Consider the following 18418-nt stretch of genomic DNA (forward strand, 5'->3'; position numbering starts at 1 on the left):
TGCATTACAACCTGCAGCTCTGCATGGCAATAATGTAATAACTAACTATTACCTGAATATAAAAATAACTAATGTTAGAAAAAAACATCTAAGCTCTACATTGTGGCAGACAATACATCATCTGAGTTAAATGGATGTGTGTGTTGATTGGTGAATCTGTAGGTGATACATTTCACCTGGCCATATTCACTGTTCTTTCACTGATGTGTCAAAGGTACAGTATATAGGATGCAGTACTTCAAGCTCATATTTAGTTCAATGTCGCCATCTGGTGGACATTTGTGGGAATAGCTGTACCTGGAAACAATATAGTTTCCCCAACAGTAGGGCTGAAAGGCAACTATAACCACAGCAAACATTGTTCAGTGTAGAACCCAATGTTTCAAACCACACATAGACTGTGATCAAGGTGAAGTGAAATTATGGGCATCATGTAGCTTCAATCAAATGGAACAAGCTCATTCAACAGAGATAGTATATGTGATACTGTCAGAGAGAAGAGTGATTTTCATAAAGAAGGGTGAATAGTAAATGCTTTGTTTGCTTGTTTTGTGTTACAGGGGGGCGAGGAAAGGATGGGGCCCCTATCATCACCTTCCCAGAGTACTCGAGCTTCAGTGAAGTGCCAGATGATGACTTCCTCAATGTAGTTACCTATCTGACCAGCATCCCCAGGTACACACACACTGTGATACACATGAAATAGTATTTCACTGTGCCAATTTTCACATAGATGATTGTGCAGCATCACACTTTTTTGTTGTTGTTGTTGTTTAACAATGTATTTTACGCTAAGGGATGAACTTGGCAACTCAATAAGGATGCAATGATTTCTGTTGCACATTTAGAAGACTTATTTTGCTCCACTGTCATGGCCTGATTAGCTGCCCCAAGTCAAAAATAATCTATTTGTACCCAGGGATAAAAAAAAAAAAAAAACACAATGATTTAGGAATGCTTGACATATAAATATAAAAAACATGTGTAGTGGGTGAGAAAACCCCCATTGCCCCCTCTTTTCCCTTAAAAGGGTAAAAAGTTGGTCAGCTGTTGTGCACCTAGGTTGAAATTAGCATTACCGGTACTCTTCCTCTATCTGAGGTTTGACAATTGGTCTCTGCCACACTGGCATGAACTTTCCAGTGGGGGCAAAGCAGTAGGATACCATGATAACTGGACCATTTTGACCATCCAACAATGTCCCCACAGCTTGACCTAAATATGTAATGGTTTATACTACCACTACGGAAAATCCACCTCATGGAATTCTGATAAAGTAGTATAAATAGTTGGACCAGGATTAAAACATTTCAGCGCTAAGGCAAAAAAAAAGAAAGAATCAATAGTAATGATGGATGGATATATGAGCATCAATCCAAAGGAGCTGCCCAGTTAACATCCTCTCTATGTCCTGACTCCAGTCTGGATGCTGCCAGTATCGGCTTCATTATCATCATCGACCGGCGGAAGGACAAATGGAGCTCAGTGAAGGCCTCCCTATCAAGGATTGCGGTAAGTTCTCTGAGACACCTGCTATTTAACTCACCATACAAATGTATAGATACCTACAGATGATGACTTAAAGATGAACTTACATGATGTTTTGTCATCTAGGTGGCATTTCCAGGAAACCTGCAGCTGGTGTTGGTGCTAAGGCCATCCAGATTCTTCCAAAGGGCTATAGCAGACATTGGGATCAAGCTGCATAAGGATGACTTTAAAATGAAGGTGCTAAACTTCAAGTCCTTCAAGTACCACCATATAAGCATTGTTTTTTGTTTTTCCCTTTTGTGAATGCAGCCAAAGACACTTAAAAGGTTTTTAATGGTAGAAGTCAAACACATAGTACATTGAAAAAGACAATCCTGTATTGCACAACCAAACATTTTAAAGGCAGGGAAAAGATTCCAAGTACAGCTTTTGAGTGTTTTTCTGACAAAATGTTCATCACACTGAATGTGTTTGCAGATCGTGATGCTGAACTCTCTGTCAGACCTACATGGCTATGTGGATAAAGGACAGCTGACCCGGGAGCTTGGAGGAAGTCTGGAGTACTGTCACAGTCAGTGGATCCACCACCGAACTGTGAGTGCTTACCAGTGTTGAGGCAACACAGAACTGACTTTACGGCAGTTACATGCTAGGACACTACAGAGTCACATGTGGATCTTCTTTTCCTAGGCCATTGAGAACTTTGCACTGACGGTGAAAACCACAGCCCAGATGTTACAGAAGTTTGGGACAGATCTGGCAGAGACGGAGCTGCCCAATGATGTCCAGTGCACCAAAGACCTGCTCACAACGCACACCGACAAACACAACAACCTCAAGGTGATTAAATACACCAACCCATACTACCACAGATGGTACATAATGACATGGCGACAAAAAGAATCAGTGGTTGGGCAGAAACAGATTGGATCTTAAACAGGGTAATATTATTTACTTCTAAATTTCTGGTTGAGTGAAATTTAACAAATGTAAACCTACTTGGGAGAGGTTGAGAGTTATATCAGTGCCTGGTCAGACCAGAAAGTAGCACAGGGGGATTCATTTGTGAAGTTGGTGGTGGTTGGGGCCTGCACTGTGACTAATAGAGGATCATACATTGGACATTTTGCCATAGACTTACTGAGCCAGAACCAGAGAGAAGTAAGCTTTTTAATTGGCAAAGTAGGGTTATTAAAAGATGGTATCACACAGCACACTACCACCACCACTATAATTGGAGTCGGCCTAATTCCCTCTAAGGTCAGCAAAGAAAAGACAGTGTTTGATTCAAGGGTCAAAGTTTATCAGTACAAAATTTCACTCGCTTCTGCAAGCAAATCCACTGAAAAACATTGATGTCAGTCTGAAATGAAGAGAAAGTGAAGTTGGTTCTATTTTGTAAATGTTGATGTAATCAGGCCCACAGCATGAGGACACGCATGACAAGCATCCGGTGGCTGGTGTCATCAATGTCATGAATGCTTTTATCACCAGGCTGTCATCACTGAGCAACAGAGGATACTGAATGAAGATAAACCTCTTCATTTACAATTTCTCGTTTACACGCCAGCTCCCCCGACCCACCTAATTTGTATTCATAAGCTATAACTGCACAGGACCAATAAACAGAAGTCATTATCTAGATAACATACCAGATAAAGATTGCAATGATGTTCCAATTATAGGTGGAAATGAGATGCAGACACGCACACAAGCGTACACAGATGCATACATTTGGGAGTGCTGTTTTACATGTGATGATTGTTGTTTCTAATTCCTCTGCCTCTGTTCCAGGATGAGCTGAAACTGGCTTTAAAGCAGGGGACCACCTTGTTGGGTTGTATCAAGGAGCAGGCTGCTAAATCAGAGAATCATAAACTGAATCCAGATGAGACGGAGAACCAAACCACTGTGGAAAGGTGACAGCTGGCATTTTTTCTGATATATTATATAATGTTTCTCAGTTCATTTTATAGCCACGTAGTCATATAGAAATTCAGTGTGAGTGTAATGAAGTTCCCGTTGTGTGTTTCAGGCTCCTTGCCCAGCTGGATGAGACTGAGAACGCCTTTGAACAGTTCTGGTGTAAACACCATCTGAAACTGGAGCAGTGCCTGCAGCTACGCCACTTTGAACAGGACTTCAGAGAGGTATATCTGTAGATCTGTCTGTCTGCTGAGACGCACCTGGCCTGCAGCCTTTGGATCTCACACGTGTCTCCTCTATATACAGCTTCAAAAGACTTAAGCTGTGAAACCATACTTTGAAAACCATGCGTTACAAAACACTGTCCGGCTGAGTCGCTTTGGAGGTTGTAAATACAGTGATGTCTCGTCTGACATCTCAAGCTCTAAAATTACTGGAAAGTTTTGTGTCAGGTGTGTTAGTGCAATGTGTTTCAATGAATCTGCATCCTCCAGTTATAATGGTGAATGTGAATATTTGGCACAAAGTACCGAAGATATTAACCCACTTAACCTGACTTGTATTCATTAATCTCATTAATTCTGTGTTTGTGGAAAGAGGTTAGACTTACTTTCTTACTTTCTGTCATGTGACATTGTTTGAAAATGATTAGTGGATTGAGTGGCTAGGGTAATGACTTTCTGTCTTTTCTCAGACTCTGCCTCTGTCCCCTTTTTGTGTCTGCAGGTCAAAGTGTCTTTAGACAGTCTGGGGGACAGTCTGTCCACCTTATCGGTTATTGGGGATTGTCTGGCCAGAGTCGAACAGCTGCTAAAGGAACTGAAAACACTGGAAGAGAAGGCTCAGGTCAGTCTCACACGCAACATTATAACATTATTTAAAGTCAAAGTCACCCTTTATAAGTTGTAACTAATGGAGTTATTAATTGTTGATAAATAGTTTATTTATACTTTGTCGAACAAGACAAGCCATTATTAAGAACAGCATGTGAGTGGCAAGGCTGTGAACAAGCCTCTCAGCTGGTGATTATTCTACAACAGTGTTGCACTTTCAAGAATTATTTATTTTGACAAACTCACGATGGCCTCTTTTGTAGGCTCATAGGCTAGTAATAATATATTTGTATTTTGCAGAAGCTGTGGACATTTTCTCGGTATAAATCAAACTACCATGATGTATCCTGAATTTGTATTTGACTCTGCATTTTTCCAGCCAACACTAGAAAAGGCCCAGCTCCATGCCCTGCACGGTGACCAGCTGATCCAGAGTAACCACTACGCCGTGGACTCCATCCGACCCAAATGTGTAGAGCTCCGCCGGGTCTGCGATGACTTCAGCAATGAGGCCAAGAAAAAGACAGACGTCTTGTCCAAATCCCAGCAGATACACATGGGCATTGAAAAGGTGAGGACTTACTGTACTATGACTTATAGACTCAAGAAAGACAAGTTGGAGAATGTAGTTTACTGTACACTGCAACCATCTGTCATGTCAATACTTTCATGTAATGCTGCTCAATTCACTATCTGTGACCCCAATGTAATTCTTGCCTTAGTATGCATCCTACTTGTTTACACTAAAAGCAACAGTCAGCTCGCTTGAATGATCACAGTCTCAAAATGGTGTTTATCTGCTATATTATTTGCCAAGTTCACCATCACATTCATACATGTACTGTATTCTGTTAATGCGGCTAAAAGCAAAAATTCACTGGGCTTTTAACACTTTAAAGTGGTATTGATATTTTTTTGGTAACTTGAGGGCAATATTTCCATAAATATCTTGGCCCAGTCTCTCTCGAAACTTTTAATAAAGTTAGAAGGGAATATCTTTTCTAGTGTGTTGTTATGAGGTGGTGAGGATGTTCAGTACAGCTTAAGTTTTCCTTCCTCTGCTCTTCACATGCTTTGTATTTTGTATTTGCAGCACAGCATCCTACCACTGAGCCACCACATGGGGAAGGGTGGTGTCTGCTGCACTGAAATGTAGCCCAGCTTTAACCTGAGTTCAATGTCTCCTGTGTACAGGTGAACCAGTGGTGTGAGTCTGGCATCTACCTGCTGGCCTCCCAGGCTGTGGACAAGTGTCAGTCACAGGAAGGGGCAGAGTCGGCACTGACCGACATTGAACACTTTCTGGAGACAGCAGAAAAGAACCAACTGACTGAACTGAGGAACCTCCACAACCAGTATGAGGTTGTCCTGTCTGAGGACATCAAGGTATGGTGTCGTATGTATGTATGTATTTACAGGATGACATGATATACAGTGAGGACAAGGACTGACGGTGAGCTCTCCACCTGCAGGCCAGTGTCTTGAAGGCTCTGAAGCGGCTAGAAGATGTTCAGGAGATGTTTGAGAAGCGGCATGTCAGTCTGAAGAGACTGTCGGCTAAACAGACCAGACCCGTCCAGCCTGTTGCCCCGCGGCCTGAATCCTCTCCCAAACGTCCCTCACTGAAGAACCCCACCAGGACAACAGGGAGCCAACAGCGTGAGTCATATTGTTACAACTATTTATGCAGCAAATGATGAAACTCTTACTGACACATTGAGCTACAAACTGTTGGTGTGTTGTACAGTTTTATTTTTTTCTGAACTCATCATCCCTCCATGCATGTTATGTAACACAAGCTCTGATGAGAGTGGAAGTTATTTATGCTCTGTGATCTAATTTCATTTCAGCTCTGGCTCGCAGAGCTTCTGACAACTCGAACAGTGGGAAGCAGTTAGCTGAAGCCGATCCCAACAAGAAGAAGAACATACGCAGGGCCAAGGGAGGCATCAAGGTACCCTCCTCTGATCCCACTTTTTAAAAAAAATCATTAAAATACTTCTTATTGATGCAGTGACATTTCAAAGTCCTCTCACCTAAAAATGCACAAGAATGTCGAAATCTTTAAGATGTCTTATCATTGGGGTCGTGGATTTCAATACCAACCCCTGTTGAGAGAATCAATTCACCAGAGCCAATGGAGAGGCCAGTCCTAATACTTTGTAGATAAGATGGGAGCACTCACAGAGAGCACACTCCCTTTGCTCTCAAAGCAGCTTCAGTTCCTCACTGTATGGATGCCACAAGACTGAGATTCTTGTCCATGTTGACATGATTGATTCAGCAGCTGCAGATTTATGGTGTTCTTGCCACAGTCAGAGTTACTGAGATCACATTTGTCCCCATGTTGGCGTGAACATCAACTGATGTTCTGTATTTGCAGGATTTTGTTCACTGAACAGCTGCCACTAGTTTTATTGATCGGATAGCATGAGGAGTCTTAATAAAGGCCTCAGTGAGTGTATGCTGGTTGTCTGTATGTGAATCTTAGGGTTATTGCAAAAGTAGGTAAACTTAAAAACGTAAAATGTATTTAACGGAAAGTGAAATCCTACACACTCATAGCCACGATGTCAAACTAGACTTTTTAATACAGAGGTTCAGACATAACCAACGTTTCGACCGTTTCTTCCTTAGGTGTGCGCTCCCTCCCTCTGTCCTCAGAAACTTAATTTATTAACACAAATTAACACGCAGTGCTATGCTACAATGATGTATAATAGGGTCACCAGTCAAGTCTATAAACAAGGACGAGATCAAATAAAAATCTGTCCATATAAGACAAGACACTGAAGTTCTTAAAATAAAAAGAAAGTGCAGTGCAGGTGTCAGTGGTGGTTCCCAGCAGGAGTGTCTGACAGAAAACTGCATGCACCTTGCTCCTGTGAGGTTTTCATGTCTTGTGATATGGTGATGTTTTGCAGCACTCCAGATGTATTAGATTTAAGTCTTTCAGAAATGCCAACATGGTAACTTATCTTTTTCATCTTAGTGTTAACATCAGATCCTGCAGTGTTTAATACAGTAAGTAGATGCTGGTTTGTCATACAGTAAGATGCTGTTGCAACAGACTAATGTCTTTATTTCAAGTCTTTAAGCAGGAAAAGTAATGTCCTGTTTTCCTGACTTTTACTCAGACTAATCAAACAAGATATAATATTGTAATTAGTGAGCTTTAGTGTTGGTAGGAGTGTTTAGCTGCCTTTGGACAGACCCATGCTGTTCCCCTCTGTTTTCAGTCTCAGTTCTAAGACAGTCTAATCGCCTGCTGGCTGCAGCGACACATCGAGATGTGAAATCAGTATTGATTTTCTCATCTAAATCTCAGCAGGAGAGAAAATAAGCACATTTCCAAAAATGTTGACGCAGAGCATTCTGTCTCAATATTCTCATGTCAAGCTTTGTTAGGACTAACATAACTTACCTGGTAGGGAGCCACAGAGATGTCATTAGTTTCTGGGAGGAAATTGCATTTGAATCACATTTCAGTCACTTACCGTTGAGTTCATGTTCACACTGTTGTCAGCACTGATCTTTTCTCAACACAGTCAAAGTCGGGGTCACTTTGTTTTGCCGTTTAGTGGTCAAGTGGTTGTATCACAAGGAAACAAGACTCAGTTGAATATCCTGTGATGAGAAACAGTGGCAATTAGTGTATGAATACCAACACGGACATTTTTTTTGAATTTATCTAAATGCAGTATATATTTCTCACTCTGCATAAGTTTATTTGTCTGACAGGGGTTTTGTCAATCGTTTCAGTGACTGTTACACTGAAAGAACCATGACAGGTCATTCTGTATAAAGGTTTTGTTCTCTTGTTCATGTTTTCTTCTACTGTATGTGACTGTTACAAACAGGTGACATGATGCTCTTCGGTTTATTCAGAGTCACACTGGAACACACAGATGTTGATGTGGTCTTTTTAAATGGCAGTTTTTAGTGTCAGTTCAGAGTAGCATAAACCTGTGTCACTTTGTGGTGAAGTTTGAAATCTTTCACAGTTTAGGATAGCAAGGACTCAGCCGCATGACTCAGAAACTGTTCAAAACAGTCTGCTTATACAGTAATTAGGCTCATAAAAGACAAACGGGCAGCAACAAGCAGTTGGCGAAGTCAGGGTGTGGGTCAGTGGTCAGCAACAGGCAGCCAGGAAAACCATGCTAGAAGGAAAAAGAAGCAGACAAAGGGCAGAATCCTAGTATGTGCAGCAAAGTGGACAATATGTCAGGGAATAGGAAGAAATGGACTGTTGTAACACTGTATATGTGAAATAGGAAGAAAATGAATGGGGAACAGGTAAGTTGGGAAGAGTCAAGTGCAAAAACTATCCAGATAACACTACTGGAATCAGTCTCTTGATTCTGCTATTGAAGCCTTTCAGACTCGCGGCATGGCAATAAACTGTCTGCGAGCTGATCTGTAAGCAGCTGATGTAATTGACAGACATTTCAAATGAGTGTGATTTGTTATTTGTTCAGTTGCTTGTCACAGCTTTAGTTTTAATACTGTTCTGTCCTGACAGCTCGTCTGTTTATTGAACACATGCCCGTAAAATCGGTTTTGGAATTCAGAGTAAGATACTTTGTGCATCCACAACAGCCAATAACCTGTCTGCACCAATCTGCCTTCTCCCAGCATAATTTGTCAAGGGTACATTGTTTCAAATACTTTACTCCCTCTTTGCCTTAACAATCCAGTACAATATCTGTTACTGGCAAAGCTGCACTGATCTGTCTGATCACATGCTCTTCTCAGGAAAGGTCAGAGATTAGCTCCAGAGCAGCAGCTGGTGAGGAGTCAGTGTTTGATCAGCGGGGGTGATCGTGTTTAGAGGTAGTCACTTTGGTTTAGGAAGGGTCTTGCTAATTGTTATGCCACCCTGCTGCGTTTTGCTGCTGCACTGCGATTTTGCTCTGATCTCATTAATTGGTTTTCAGCGTGCACAATCTTCAATGCACACCCTGAGGTTATTTTGCGCAGCTGACAAACAGGATATGTCTGTGTAGTGATAGTATTGAAGTCGTAGACCTTAAACCTTTTCTCCATAATTGACAAGTAGGAAACCTGCCTGTGAGGTGTCACATTTCACTCTCCTCTCCCAGCCTGGGTAAACACAATGGCAACGTCGGAGGCTTACCAACTAGGATCCTGCTTCCCGCTGGAAATGCTTTAAAAACCTGTTCTGAATCACACATGTTAACGCCTCCAGTTTATAAGTTAAATCAATACGGGGATTTTTTTTCCCCTCAACCCCTGCTGGTGAGATGCCCCCTCCTGATACCCTCTACACCCTACACATTCCAGCCCAGCCCCTCTCTCTGTCCCTCCCATCCTGACCAGTGGAGGCAGATCTAACCTACCACAAGCAGGGCTCTGCTCAGTATTTCTTCTCATTAAAAGGGAGTTTTTCTCTTGCTGTTGTTGTTGTTCATTCAATTCATATTCTAATGCCAACGCTTTCTGATGTCTTTAAAAAAATATGCAATAGAAATATGTCTGGAAAAAAGGGAAAGTCTAAATATTCCATAAACAGTCCTAAAAAAGAACGCATTATCAGCACCCGCGTCTTGTCATGTCCTTGTGATTGTCCATTGTCATTTAGTTTGTAAATAACTCATTCCCATAGATACTGCTCTCTTACAACTTTTATGTCCAGCTTGTAAACCGTTAATTTTATTTTCAACTTGCTTCTGTAGTTACTGCTTTGTGCCTTTGTAGGGCAGTATAGGTACAAGCTAAAACTAAGCCACAGACCCAGCTCATCCGTGGATGTAACCACCCAACCATTGTAACCAACCATTAGAGAGGAAATATAATCCTCAAAGCTGTGGTTGCATTTAAACATAATGTAATGTACTGAAGCACAAAAATGTCTTAGAGATCTGGGGAATGTCCTTCAATTGGAGAGGCTTCAATCGTTTATTATTATTATTATTATTATTATTATTATTATTATTATTATTATTATTATTATTATTATTATTATTATTATTATTCATTCATTTATTTATTTTTTATTTAATTTATTACTATTATATATTTTTTTTATTTCACAAAAAAACTAAATTATTGGTACAAATCCACAATTGCAAAAAAATAAACACGATAAACAAGTAAAACCACACAAAAAGGAAGGACAAAAATAAGAAAAAAAGCAGCAACATCAACAACAAAAACAGTAGCAACAACGTTAACAACAACAACAACAACAAACAACAAAAACACAATAAAGGTGAAAATTATGTATAGAGAGTAATAATTATATTGATATTATTAATATATTAATATCTATTCAGCTGCCCCACGCTTAAAGGCTATTTTTTCCCCCTCTTTTTTTGTCCTCATCACTTTAAGCAAGTTGTTGGAGGGGAACGGGTGAGAGGAGGTTTGTTTCTGTGTAAATGTGGGAAACCATAAGGAAACCATAAGGAAACCTTTGTCCACTGTTATCTTAACATGTTACGTGCTCTGTAACTCCTTCAATAAAGACATAAAGTGTTTTAAATCCAGGCAGATATTTTTCATGAAACAAATCCTGTTAATTATTGTTCTTTAACCCTATTAAAGCTGTGTCCCAGTCCAGAGGCCAAAGTGTCATCATAATATATAGCCTATAGCTTCACACAGACAGGACTTTTTTATAACTAGTGTTCAGTTAGTCATTTCAGCCACCATATACAAGCTGCTGACAGGAACAAAAGGCAGCAGATAATCCATGCATTCAGCTCCAGTTTGACTGTTGGTTCAGTCAAATATTGACTAGTGACTTATGGCCACCCGAATGCAAACACCATTAACATCCTGTTTTCAAAGGGTTTGCATTCAATTTTCTGACTACAGGTTTTCAGATATTGCTTGGAAGTACCATTAAATAGCTGTAAGTTTAGTTTAAAGCATTTGTTATAGTAGAAGTAGTACAAAATCCTGTGCTCTAATAATTAAGTGTTAACACTTACTATATGGTTGTGTTACAGATTGAGGTGATGCATGAGGAAAGCCAAGGAGGTTCCACCCATGTCGTTGTGACCAATGAGACAGAGGAGAGTTTGTCCAACAGACGCAGGTGAGAACAGAGCACACTGATGTTGTTTACATACTGATGCTGCCATCACTTCACTGAAAAGACAACACGACTGTGTGACTGTCGGAGAACAAGGGTTCATTTTGCACAGCAGCGCTACCATTTCCAGAAAGCAGGCGCTTAGGCCATTACTTTGTGTGCAGTTTGAACTGAAGTTTGCTGTGGTATAGTGATTTATAGCCCTACACTATGCAGTGTTGATGTGAGGAGAGCATTTCAGACAGAGATGATGTCGGACTGCAGCGTGGAATTTATCCATGTTTAATTTTACTGTGAATTGTATAGAGGCTGTCAGATCGGAACACGCTAAACTTTACAAGTTTTGTTTATGCAGTTGCGGTGTTTAAAGATCTTTTCCAGGCATTTATTAGGATGTATAAAAGCACTCGGAAGAATATTAAAGTGTCAAATGTTGCACTAATGTTAAAATTATCCTGTAAAACTTTCTTTCTGAAAACTAGATCCTGTCCTTTCCTCTTTGAAAAATTCAGAAACATTTAAAGTTTTAACTATTGGACACAACATGTCTCATATTTCACTGCTAAGTATTTTTAGTGTACGTGCACTTGAGGCTTCGACATCTTCATATATCTTGCACACAGAGTTACGATTATCTTCAAACTAAACTTGATGTGACAAAATCAAGCTTGTGTTCACATACACACAACATTGTGCACATGAAGCTTCAACATATACTATGTCAATGGAGGGCAGCAGTATTTTGGCTCTATGTCCTGTGGGCCTGTGAATTTTCCCCACTTAACCAGTAGCCTAATGTCCATCAAAATATAAAGTGTTTAATTGTTTAAGTCGTAATTAGATTCTCAGATGCAATATAAAATGAATTTGTGGAGCGTTCTCCAATGCTATGAGCTGTTGCTCCTGCAAATGTGAACAGTCTCTGTTCCTGAGAGTTTATCCAGGCTGACCTTCACACTGCTGTGCAGCAGTAGTTTTGATTTCCCAAAACTGTTCCGAAAGTTACTGCAATACCTGAATAGCAACTTTTGAAGTTTCGTTTGTCTCAGCATACTGTAAAATGAGCCTACAACAAAGAGTAATGATTGAAATACAAGTAAAAATATATATTTAAATTTTAATACAAATAAATAGCTTGGCAGCAGGCACTTCATAGGAAAATTCAACATTAAAAATTGTACGATTTTATGCAAGTGGCTGAAATCCCAGACAAAACCGACAAACCAAAACAAACAAATTAAAGGAAGATAATGGCATCTGCTTTCAGACATGCTTGCCAACTCAGAATCATAATCTTTGGGTTAGTTGTATGAGTCTGGAAATGTGTACTGTTAAGTAGAACAGGAGTGGATAGAAAAAAAACCCACAAAAAACCCCACTAGCCCCTCTAAAGCCAGGACTATACAGTGTGTAGGAGCCAAATCTTTGTACAGCATGTTTACTTAACATTGCAGCAGTGAGTCAGCTCAGGAAAACATTAATAATACAGAAAGGTATCTTTCCAGAGAAATAAAACTTAAATCTTACTGTACTGTAGATTTACAGGAATCTTTGTGGTCAGTCTTACATTTTGTTTTTTTGCTGACCAGTGTTTAGCCTAATGCATGCTAACACACTGAGCAAGGTGGGATGTGGGACTTTAGGGTGATTAATGATGAGAAGCGTTACATGATCTACCTGACTCTGAAATGTGAAAAAAGAAAGTGTCAAATCTTTCAAATCTTTATCATCATACCATAGGATATATACTACATAGAGAGGCTTCTCAAAACATTAGTCAAGCTTCCACTCAGCTTTAATATTAACCAAGATTTTACACCAAACCATTTCAGCAGAATTGAAAATATATATATATAAAAAAAAAAAAAAAATTATATATATATATATATATATATATATATATATATATATATATATATATATATATATATATATATATATACTGTATATATTTCTTATCCTACCTCAGGGTACAGGCTGTTGTCTAGCGTGTGCTATTACTCCTACATCCCCTAATGCAGGGGTACCTAACCACCGGTCCGCGGACTGATACCGTGCCGTGGATCAGTTGGTACCGGGCCGCAGAGAGAGAATGAAAAAATATAAAATTGTTTGTTTTGTCTAATTTACACTTCCATTCGTTTTATTTTGGAAATTTTCCCAGACGACTGCCAACAAAAAGAAAGCTGTTTTAAAAGAAAAACCAAGAGTCCTGTTTAAATTACGGGTTTATTGCAACAGGTGATTCACATGCTCCAAACCCACAGTGCGTATATAGATGTGGGGACCGGCTCTCCGCCACTTCATCACTTCACAGAAAAGCTCTCCCTACGTTCTGGATTAAAACAGAATATCCTGAGATCGTCACAAAAGCACTGCGACTGTATAGGAAGTAATATTCTCGAGTCTAGTGTAACATCTCAGTGATTGTCATTCCCCTCACCACCGTGTTAACTGGGCTCATACTTTATGTTGGCAGAGCCGCCCATTCTTTGTAACTGTCCTGTTACTGACAGAACTATAAATATTGACTCTGCTTAGTTTGTTACAGTATGTTTTGTTTGCTGTAGCAGAACTTTAAGTTCTGTATGTTGAATTTTTCTATATGATATTTTTGTGAATCAAATCTTTCCCACAAGTGAAGCAGAGCAGTTACTGTTTTTCTAGATAAATAACCAACTTCTAGTATGTTAGGGTCCGACGTAATTTTCATGTGAGGGTGTACTCGATAGTCCACACAAATCCACACAGCAACTGCTTTAAGTGTAGCAACTGCAAATGCACTTGTACACAAGAAATAGATACAATAGGGCTATACGTCAGTGGTGTCCGCAGCTGTCTGTGTGTGTATAACTGAGGCTTTACATGGCAATTTTATGAGAGTTGATAATGCTAATGGTCAAATTTCGCTGTAGCTCATTTTCTGTTCAGCTGCAGCAGGCAGCTGTGTTCACCAAAACGGCTCCATGAACCCACTGTGCACCACCTGCTCACCACCAAACAGCAGACGGACACAATGACCAGCTAGTGAACATAGGCCTTGGTGATTGCCAGTTTGCTAGAAACACTCCAAATGAATTAGTATATTTCTCTGTAAATGAATGTGTAAACAAGTTACTGTTTGGTAAAAACTTAATATCAATTTAAAAGGCGATGCTATGTATTTCTCTCAAATGGCAAAAAAAACTGTTGTCTACTGCCATGACAGGTTATTTTTTGTCACTCCTGTTTATTTTCCTGTGTTTTGGTGTCCTGAAGTAGGATTCAGTTGTATATCATCTTCATCTTGCTTCTGTTAATTGTGCATGTATTTTGAGAGTCCCAAGTTGAGAAACTTAGATGTGCAATAATTCAAAAGGGTTTTGCTAACTTTACTACTTTTTGTTCTCTCTAGCTCGGTAGGGGAATTTATTAGCTCAGAGTTTGGTCAGACGTGGTCTGTCTTGCCGGTAGGCTGGGCGTCTCAGCAAGAAATTTATGATGCCGCATGAGAGTAATTCATGACACAACTTGAAAGAGCTTCTGACAACACAAAAGAAAATTCAACATATATCCAACAATGATACATTTAATTCATATTTCAAGCTGGTACCAGTTCTCACAGACAGAATTATAATTCATTATGCTTTAACACATCAAGTTGAATTTCTTAATCCGCCAAACTACTGTCATGCCAAAACATGTCCATCTCTTACTGGAGTTTACCTATAGCCAGGTAAGCTGGTGACAAAACTGCATCATCTGTCAAGCCTCCATAACTACCTTTACATGCAGTAGCAATCATACATTATACAGAACTGCATTCACATTTGGACAGATTCTCATCAATCATTTTGAGTTGCATTTAGCATTATTAATGCAACATGTACTGTATTCAATTGCCTGAGTGGCACCAGAATTGATCATGTTTAGCAGCTAGTTCAGTAGTAGTATCATATACTCTTCAGGTGGCAGGTGGGTAATAATGTGAAGCACTGTGGATTTGTTTACACACAGACCAAAAATCCCTCATGTCAATAGAACTGGGGTGTCCTTTACTCATCTTGTTGTTCTTTCGCCTGAACAAAAACCTGCTGTTGACTGGTGAACAATAACTGCTGTATGTTTGCTTAACAGAAGCCAACAGATGCCAATTACATAGAATATCCAACAAGACAGTAAAATATAACATTAGACTCTTAAATAACAATCTCTTTTTTGTGTGTGTGGTATACATTTAACATGGCGCTGTCGTCGTGTCATCATCAAACAACCATTTATGTAAAAGCAGCCATACAGGAGTATGTGTTCTGGTGATATGGCAGGCAAAGCAGCACCACTCTCACTGCAGTGCAATACAGATTACCCATATATCCTCTGTAGTTGCTGTACACTGTAGGGTCTGTCGCTGTGTGCCAGAGCGATCTCACATCAGCCGTATGACCGTGTGACGTGATCATGTGATCATAGATGCAGGGGTGGTACGGAGCCTTGGCCTCCCCTGAAAAGTACATGTGCTCCTGGGGAGAAACCCCCATGGCTTTGGCACAAATTCCCATGAAGACATCATCGATGTAGATAGAAGAGTTCATCACCAGAGTTGCATGGTAGATCTTATCGGCCACATCGCCTGAAACCACGTAGCCTGCTCCAGCAGTGTAGTCCGGGTAGGATGGCCAGGGGTACAGATCATAGGGAACATGATACTTGCTGTTCTTTCGGCGAACTGGAGGGGCTCCTCTGTGTACATGCCCCACCCACAGGTCTTTAGCCCCTGATTGGCTGCTCTCAAGCTGCCGCAGGTACCTCACTAGATTGGGCATGTGGACAAAGATGTCATCATCTGCTGACATGAGGAAGCTTGCCTGAGGACAGTAGTCGTGGCTCCAGTGGAACTGCAAGATCAGTTTGGCCGTGAGGTTGTGGAAAGAGTCCACAAAGTCCTGCTGGATCAGGTCTCCATAGGCCTGGTCCTCCTGCAGCAGCGCGGTCTGCACCCTGGATCTCCGCTTGACATCGGGGTGCGTACCGAGGGCAAACACCACCCTCACACTTGCTCCGAGTTCTGACCAAAGAAAGCTCTCGTTTCCCCATGTGTCCCTGATGGCCTGACGGCGCTCAAAGTTCTCTGGTGATGATTTCACAAACAGCAGCAGGAGGACATGATCCCTGCCATTTATGTCTCCATCTCCTTCACATTTACCTGGGTGGTTAATAAGGTACGAATAGTTCCACATCCAACCAGTCCCGCTGTCAGAACCATCTTTCCTGTGGTAGTGTTTGGTGATGGTGAAGGAAGAGTTGAGAAAGTCATATCTGTTGACCAGGTAGCGGTATGTATAGGACCGCATGTGGCTCACCACGTGGTGATCCAGCTCCTCCCAACACACCATCACCATACACAGTGCGAGGCCTGTGGTCAGAAGCTGCACGCACTGGCACTTGTGGATACGACGGAAGTTCATGAACATCACGACTGCCGAAGACTGACTGCTGTCTAGACTTCTAATCTCCTGGAGCTGTGCCTCCCTGTCTTATGTCCTTTGGCTGATTGCAGAGTATAGGTTATGTTATTTCATCTCTGCCTCCTTTCCCTCTCGGGTTTCACCTCTCACTTGACTTTCACTTCTCACCTTCAGTCTCTAGCAACCCTTTCATCTACCTAATTGTCTTCTTTCTTATCCTTCACTTTTATCTTCTAATGTCTGTCTCACCTCACATGCATCTCAGTTCCCTTCTACTGCACCTGTCCTCTCAGCTTTTTGATGCTGTCAAGTCCAGTAGGCCTTTGTCAGCAGTCTAGGTGCTCTGTTACTGAACCTGGTTTGCCATGTGAAGAATACGGTAACTCAGATATTCCTTCATAGCACCCAAATATAATTTTTCTTCTTGTCTTGAAAACTCTGTGAGTCTCACCTTCTCTCTGCCTTCTGGCTATTGTAACATAAGCATGTTAAAGGAACCTTTGGCACCTGAAACAGAAAAGAAAAACAATCCAAATCAGAGACAGAGGTGAGAGACTTTGAATTTTTGGTTTACACATAGATGCACAGTTGAAAACACCCACACACCAATCCTGGCTGCAGCTGTAGTTATCTTCATTATTGTCTCTATCCATTGTTGACAGAGCAACAGAATACATTTTTATAAGACATCCTAGTATAAGTGGCTTAATAGCTCAAATGGCAAACTGCAAAAAATCTTTTGTGACTTGTATCACCTTTTCTCTCTTTCTCCTGATGTTTCTTCATGACTCTACCTTGAACTCATCAAGAACAGAAAATACAAATAAATGTGTAGTTTAAGGCTGATGACAGAACTGCATCATCTATCAAACCTCTAGTACTACCTTTACATACAGTAGCAATCATACGTTACAGTATATGGAAGTGTGCTTGTATTTGAACACATTCTCATTAATCATCCAGAGACAGTTGCATTTAGCACTTATTGTGACATGTATTCAGTGCATGAAATTAACTTTGTCAATTGCCTGAGTGGCACCGGAATTCATAATACTGAACAGCTAGTGTAGTAGTTACGGTATCTCAGACTCTCCAGACAGAGCTGAGCCTCTTCAGAAGCTGGCAGGTGAATAACAATGTGAGGCACTGCGGCTGTGTGTATACAGAGACACAGGCTTTACTCATCTTTTCTCTCTTTAGCTTAAATAAAATGAAAACTGATCCGACTGATGACTGTAGAATCTGCTTAACGAAAGAGCTAACCCTATAGGCAGTGAGTGGCATATAGAATGAAAGAAAAAAATATGGCACTTTATATGAGGTACTGTCACTGTTCATGTGGTACTACGGTATGCTTAGGTACAGTATAGCTGTAAAGGAAAGAAAGGGGTTTCCCATGGCACATGAAAAACAGACTGAGACCTTCACAGCTCACATTCATTAAGAAAATTTAGACAGAAATCTGGATGGCTTTATACACTAACTCATTTATACCGTCAGTCACTAGGATAGTACTGTATTATGGCACTTTTCCACTACACTTTCACAGCAAGGAACGGCACGGCACGGCTCGGCTCGGTAAAGGTGCTTTTCCACTACAGCTGAGTTCTCTAGTTCCTCCTCAGCGGGGGCGGGGTCGGCACGGGGGTGATCGCGGAGGC

The 18418-nt window shown here is 40.7% G+C and overlaps 2 protein-coding genes across 2 annotated transcripts in view; one reads left to right on the forward strand and one right to left on the reverse strand.

The window, feature by feature from the left end:
- Nucleotides 1–18418, forward strand: part of mcf2l2 (MCF.2 cell line derived transforming sequence-like 2) — a 96282-nt gene that overhangs the window by 16925 nt on the left and 60939 nt on the right. Inside the window, exons 3-15 of the mRNA XM_083969916.1 lie at nucleotides 561–675; nucleotides 1422–1512; nucleotides 1615–1728; nucleotides 1969–2085; nucleotides 2182–2331; nucleotides 3286–3410; nucleotides 3527–3641; nucleotides 4144–4263; nucleotides 4630–4821; nucleotides 5445–5636; nucleotides 5723–5909; nucleotides 6101–6204; nucleotides 11228–11316. Of these exons, the coding sequence (XP_083826042.1) occupies nucleotides 561–675; nucleotides 1422–1512; nucleotides 1615–1728; nucleotides 1969–2085; nucleotides 2182–2331; nucleotides 3286–3410; nucleotides 3527–3641; nucleotides 4144–4263; nucleotides 4630–4821; nucleotides 5445–5636; nucleotides 5723–5909; nucleotides 6101–6204; nucleotides 11228–11316 (1711 nt within the window). The remainder of the gene's footprint in view (nucleotides 1–560; nucleotides 676–1421; nucleotides 1513–1614; nucleotides 1729–1968; nucleotides 2086–2181; nucleotides 2332–3285; nucleotides 3411–3526; nucleotides 3642–4143; nucleotides 4264–4629; nucleotides 4822–5444; nucleotides 5637–5722; nucleotides 5910–6100; nucleotides 6205–11227; nucleotides 11317–18418) is intronic.
- b3gnt5a (UDP-GlcNAc:betaGal beta-1,3-N-acetylglucosaminyltransferase 5a) lies at nucleotides 15570–16763 on the reverse strand (the record flags this gene model as incomplete). Its single annotated transcript, XM_083969920.1, has 1 exon — nucleotides 15570–16763. The coding sequence occupies one exon, from the start codon at nucleotides 16761–16763 to the stop codon at nucleotides 15570–15572; it is 1194 nt and encodes a 397-aa protein (XP_083826046.1).

Source organism: Trachurus trachurus (genome assembly GCF_905171665.1).
Source record: "Trachurus trachurus genome assembly, chromosome: 4".
NCBI classification, from domain to species: domain Eukaryota; kingdom Metazoa; phylum Chordata; class Actinopteri; order Carangiformes; family Carangidae; genus Trachurus; species Trachurus trachurus.